This window comes from Nicrophorus vespilloides, unplaced genomic scaffold, assembly GCF_001412225.1.
Source record: "Nicrophorus vespilloides isolate i.1.1-1 unplaced genomic scaffold, Nicve_v1.0, whole genome shotgun sequence".
Lineage (NCBI taxonomy): Eukaryota > Metazoa > Arthropoda > Insecta > Coleoptera > Silphidae > Nicrophorus > Nicrophorus vespilloides.
Genome location: NW_017096427.1, coordinates 172,913 through 179,589, shown reverse-complemented (window position 1 = coordinate 179,589; position 6,677 = coordinate 172,913). Strand labels below are relative to the sequence as shown.

The 6,677-nt window shown below is 31.4% G+C and overlaps 1 protein-coding gene across 3 annotated transcripts in view; it reads right to left on the bottom strand.

Moving 5' to 3' along the window:
* Window positions 1-4,711: 4,711 nt before the first annotated feature.
* Window positions 4,712-6,677, bottom strand: part of LOC108556995 (transcription factor Sp9-like) — a 69,428-nt gene continuing 67,462 nt past the window's right edge. For all 3 annotated transcript variants that reach the window (XM_017913361.1, XM_017913359.1, XM_017913360.1), the window contains exon 2: window positions 4,712-6,238. In XM_017913361.1, the coding sequence (XP_017768850.1) occupies window positions 4,910-6,238 (1,329 nt within the window). In that variant the 3' untranslated portion in view covers window positions 4,712-4,909. The remainder of the gene's footprint in view (window positions 6,239-6,677) is intronic.

Genomic DNA, 6,677 nt, shown 5'->3' with positions numbered 1-6,677 from the left:
ATCGTCCGAAAATTCAATATAGAGTGAGTGGCTCTTACTGCTTGTGAATGTGTGCATATGTATCTGTGTATCTATATATGTTCAAGTGAATTATGACATTCAATAAACATCCATGCAACATTGTAATACTTGAATGATTCAATAAACATTGCGCTAGAATAATTATTCTTCTGCTAACAATTTATTTACAACCTTCATGAAATCCGTCAGGTTTACTATTAATATGTACATTAATTCAATTGTAACTGCTGTTATTCTATCATTTATATATATATTTTAATTTTAACATTATGAACTTATTTCTTTATTATTATTACTATTTTGTCCTTATTTGAACTTCCTTTTTACAAATTGTTGTTATAAATTCTCACTAGATGGCGACACAATTTAAAAAATATGTATTTTGAACGGCCCATATTTTTTTCTATTTTTTTAAAATGTTTCAAAATTAATATTTAAATTAGATTTAAGAATTGTTTTATTATAAAATCTGTTTATTTTTTCCAATATATGACAAAGTGACTAATTATTAAAATAAATTATGTAATTTGTTGTACCTCTTAATAAAAAAAGGTAAATAATAAAGAAAATTTTCTTTAAAAATAATTATAAAAAAATGGACAATTAAGGTTTTTTTTATTTATGAAATACGTATACCAATATCAATAAATTAGTTAAATAGTAATAATGATTTTCAATTATGGTAAAAATCAATGAAAAATAAAATATTTCAGTCGATTAGTTAAAGAAATTAAACCCCATTCGTATATAATTAGAATGTATAAGAACGAGAAAAAATGATTTTTTTTAGAGAAATAAGAAAAATAATGTTTTAATATCATTATTTATTTATTATAAAATGCAATTTCGTTGAAAATTAATTTATTGAATATATACGTAAACATGCTTTATAAATAAATTTTGACATTAAAGAAATATTGGTTTTATATAATTGAATATTTATAGACAAGTATTTAGTATATAGTCAATGTACTGTGATTATATTTATGTTACGGTAAAAGAACAAAATTCTATTGTATGTACAAATATTCCCGAGATAAAGCGTAAATGTAAGTTAAACTCACATTTATCAATCAATCTGCTAAATATGTACATAACATTAATAGATATGAATTATAGATTATGACGAAAATTGAATTACTGTTACGTAAACAAGTTAAAAACGTAATATTTGATCACAGCTTGAGGCTTTATTCATCATAATATATTGAATTAATAAACCTTCGATTATCCTTGGATGTAATAAAATTTAGTAGCGATGCGACCCCTATTAGGCACTTGATTTTCGGATGCTTGTCGCAAGACACCCCGCGCTCCCTTTCGCCCTTTTTGGTAGTGGATAAGATCGTGAGGGTGAGCTTCTGTAATTTATTCCCTGCGCCAGTTAAATCTCATCCCTTCATCCCTTAATGTGCTCTTGGGGCGAAGGGCAAAAACCAACAGCGCTTTGTGTACAATGCCTCTCGCTGTGCTATATACTCTCTCCACTATATCTATATATATACATGAGACGCATTTTCCTTTCACAGCTTTCATTCAGTTAACATCTCATCCACTCTAATGGAATATATACCACAAAAATCACCACATAATATCCATTTCGGTCACATAATAATGAGAACCCATGAATTTTGTCACTGTTTTAATCAAGATGAATAAAAAAATGTAATAAATATTTCATAAAAATACAAACCAAATGCATTTTTTTTGACAATATATATGAATTAATTAACAAAAAGATCAATATTTTTGAAGTGTAAAGTTTTTAAACTAAAATTTTTAAAATCCAATTAATTTATATGAATATTAAAGTAGAAGAAAAAGAAAGAAGTTTAAATATACAATTAAATAAATTATTGAAAAATGTTTCTTAAAAATAAAGTGTTTTTGAGTAATTATATAATTGTTTAATTACAATTAATCGAACTAATCATGCAAAAAATATGAAATGTAAAAGTTTTTAGAATTATTATATATTTTTATTTTTTTCACAAAAAAATAATACATGAAAATATCATTAAGAAATATTCCATTAAAAAAAGTAAATCTAAAAGTCACAAAAATTATATTTTCAAATTGAAATTTGTAAAATCCTATTAAATTTAACACAATATTAGTTTTAATAGAAAAAAAGTTAAAAGTTAAATTAACAAGTAAATAAATCAAAATATTATAAAATTATGAATCAATGATTGTTGAAAATATTTTTTTTCTTTGATTATTAATTTGTAACAACAAAATTGAAGATTGAAGTTTTAGAACATTAAAATATGAAAAAATATGAAATAAATCTTGAATAAAATAATAATGAAAACAGTAAATAAATCAACGTTTTAGACAATATTAATTGAAATACAACAGTTTTGGAATCATTGAATATATTTTTAATTATTTTTCAGTAAACAATAAAACATAAAAATGAAACGTAGAAATATGTCACTAAGATATGTCAATTTGAAAATATAAAAAAATCTCAATGTGACAAAAATTGTAGAATTTTAATTAATTTTTTATTTTGATGTTTAATATAGAATATTACTGTCATAAAATAATATAAATAAATAAAATAATATAAATGTTTCTTTTAGAAAATTTTCAGGATAATTTGTAAATTAAATATAATAATAAATTATCGTCAATCTAGATATTTTGTATAGAAAAAAATTTAGTTATAAAAGACTTTGTGTCTAATAGATTCATTTATTCGTGACTTGTTTCTTTATTCAGTTTAACAAGGAAATCGCTTTTAATGTTCTCTTATATACAGACGTGACATACCATTGATAACATCGCTCGTTATTGTTGGAATAACGTCAATAAAACACATTATAAAGCAACAAAAATGTAATGTTACAGCTATAAAACAAATACTTGAACATAGCACAATTAAAAAAAAACTTTGTAAAAATAGAATGTAAATTTTTATAAATCACTTTCATCGTCATATACAAAAAAAATGGAAAGTTAAAGAACTTTTGACTTCATAATTTAACAAAAAAATATTACAGTGAATTATTTGATTTTTTTAAGTGATTGATAAAAATTATGTGAAAATTATGAAAATTTCTATATTTTCTTGGTTTAAACTAAAAAATGATTTTGTATTTCAAAATGTATGATATAAAATATTTACATGATTAATAATTAAAAGCAATATAATACATACCATTAGTTGCTTATATAAGAAGGCGTGTGTGTTGAGACTTTATTCATTTATAATAATTAATTGCGTGAAGATCAAATTTTGCAGAAATAATTCGGTTATAGTGATCAGGATATATGGGGTATTAATATGGTTAGCCGGTTGATAGATTTAAAGCTAACGCTAATGATATCTTTAGCAAAAGATTTGATGCGGGATTCGTCGGTCTCCGGGGATGCAATTCAAATAGGGTTTTTGGCGGAGGGGTGGTTTTGGAATTGATGATATCGTGTAACGCTTAATGAAATTATCCAGCCAGTGTTTAGATTGGGACATAATTCCACTAACAATGTGACACTGCCTGCAATTCGTTTCCATTAAGCCTCGTTATATTGAGTGGAACCGCAGGGAGTCCTCTGATTAAACCTCAACTCTCTCACTTACTCTCTCCAACAAAATCTCACCCTCTCACTGCGGTTTCCAAACCACGAAAAGCCACCCTACCCCGCAGAAACACCCTTCATTCATTATTCACCAGAAATATCACCGCATTCTGTCCTCGCTCTCCTCAGTTACATAAATAAAGCTTCAACGCCGCAGCAACCCTCTAAACTTAGATAAAAAAACAACAACAACAAAAATACAGATTTTTAATAAATTTGTAGATTTCAATAAGCTAAATAAGAAATTTGTAGGATAATTTGAAAAAAGAAGTGTAAATTTTAATTAAAAATTATTTATTTTTTTCTGGGATCTAAAAAAAGAATGTAAGGATAAGTAATAAAAATAATGGATTTGTAGATTTGAAAATTATATATTTACTTGTTTCAACGTGTTTCACAAAAGCTCGTTAAAATAATTTATACAGATAGGTACAATTTACAAAGGGTCTTTGGCAAGAAGAGAAACATGACATAAAAATTAAAAAATAATAATAATTATATATAATAAAAAAAAAAACATTACACAATATATAATCCTCTCTCCAAATACACACGATTAATAATAATAATAGATATTCGTAATAGAAATAGAGGTGGTGTTTTTTTTTGGAAATTATTTTTATTTTTTGGGGGGCGGGGTGTTCGTAATTATTAATCTAATTTTTTTTTTCGAAAGGGCGAATTAAAAATATATATATTTATTTATATAGACAATATTAATTAGTTATTTAAAAACGTAAAGAGATATTTAATAAGTAGTAATAATTAAAAACGAATAATAGTTGATATGTTACAAAACACGTTTCTCAACGGCCAATCACCGTAATTACATTACATTTAGAGTTTTTCTGTTTAATTAATTTAAATCACGGATCGTCCGGTACTTGTTCTTATCTTTTTTTTGTCATCATTTTGTTAATTTTTTGTTTATGGTTTTCATATATATATTTAAATATTTATAATATTTACAAAAAAAAAAAAATTGAAGCGAAATTATTTGTTTGGGAAAAAAAAATTAATTAAATATTTAATTTTTTATATATAAAATATTTAATAATGTAATAATAATAATAACTTTAGGAGGAGAAAAATTACTAAAGCTGTCCGTAGTATGTACAGGCGAATATAATACAAAAATAATAAGGGATGTTTTAAATTCCTTGCGTTTCTTTTTTTTTGTTTTTCTTCTTCTTTGTATTGATGTGCGATTTTACTGCTTAGTATGCAGTGTGAATGCAGCATCGTTTGGGGCCTTAGGCCGCTAGCGATAGCTAGGATAGAGCAGCGTAGGGCCCCACCGGTTTCAAACGAGACCTGGTGGTTTCGATTCCATCCCGGAAACTAAATCCAGGCTACCCATGGGTGCGACCGGCGGAGGGGTGTGGTTCATCGAGCCGGGGGAATTGACGTTTGTCATGTCGCTCTGGGAGTTCTCCTCGGAATCGCTGCAGGATTCTGAGCTGCCCTTCTTACCGTTACCGTTGTGCGTCTTCACGTGCTTCGCTAGGTGATCTGAGCGCATGAAACGCTTGTTGCAGATGGGACAGGCGAAGCGTTTTTCACCGGTGTGCGTTCGGAGATGACGCTGCAGCTCATCGGACCTGGTGAACCTCTTTCCGCAGAACAACCAGTTGCAGACGAACGGTCTCTCTCCGGTGTGCCATCTGAGATGGGCCTTCAGATGCGACGTCTTTCCGTACACCTTGCCGCACCCGGGGATGTGACAGCTGTGAATGTTCTTCTTCCTCAGGTGGACGCCTGCGGGACCTAAACGTTCGGCCTCCTGGCAATTAGGGCAATCGCACGTTGCTCTTCCAGTGTAGCGGCGCTGCGATCTCGGTGATGGCACCTGCGGTGGGAGACTGCTGCTGCCGGAGGTCGGTGACGGTGCTGAAGATGTTGCGTGTAAACCGAAGGAGGATTGGGCTCCGGGTAGCATAGATTTGTAGGTGTCCTGGAGCAGGTGCTGTCCGGATGAGAGGAGATGATTGGAGGCGGCCAGAGAGTGCGTGAGCGTTGAGTAGTCTGAGGTGTAGTTGGCCGCGGCCATCTGAGCGTGCATTCCCGCCGCTCCGCTCATGTCGAGCCAGCTTCCCGCCGTCGCCGAATGAACGTCCCACCAGGCGTTTGCGGATGTCACAGAGTCGCTCTTGATGGCGCCGTGATGGGTGGCTGTAGACATCGTGTTGAATGGCCAGGATTCGTACGGATGTCTCGAGTATACTGTTCCCAGAGCGGCGTGGTGAGCTGTCGCAGCGCCTTCCACCTTACCCAGCAAGGAAGACTGGTGGTGGTGCACGTGGCTGTTGTCCGCTACGGCCGGTTGGGTCGTGGCCCCCGGGAAGTATAGGTCGCTTCCGTATGATGCTGTGGTTGGAACGCTTGAGCAGCTCGTCATCACCGGTCTGCTGGAGTAGGTGGAGTTCGCTGCAGAAGAGCGTTGTGTTAGTGAGCTACTGGATGTCGAAACACCAGTCGACCCTGGGGATGGTGCACCCTGTGGACTCTTCTTCCATGGGTGGAAACCTTTACCCACAGCTGCATCGGCAAGAGGTGGTGGACTCTTACTCGATAATTTGTTGCATTGAGCCGCCAACATCGCTAGAGGCGTTCCACGGAGACTCGGGTGTTCCTGAAACAAAACGAAAAACAAAATAAGCTTAACCACATCAAAAACTAGATTGTCTAAGTCAGACTTTCCCAAATGTAAAAACTTGGAATGTAATAAATAATGAATGTTCCGTGAAGATAACAGCAAGATTACAAGGAATTAGTATAAGCACATCAAAAAGTTAATAGTTTAATGTAATAATAAAGTCCTTGTTTAAATATCAGTCTGGATAAGATCTAAGTCTCTTATGAAGTTTTAATCAACACATTTTTGTGATGTTGATCCAAAATAATAAAAAGATATGATTATACCTATATACAAAACGATTTATAATCATAAAATGCATCAAATTAAACATTGCATAAAATTAATACAACTAAAAAATTATTAATTTAGTTGTTATAATTGAATCTGTCGAATTGTATTAGATGTGAATCTAATTATGGTTTTATGTTAGATA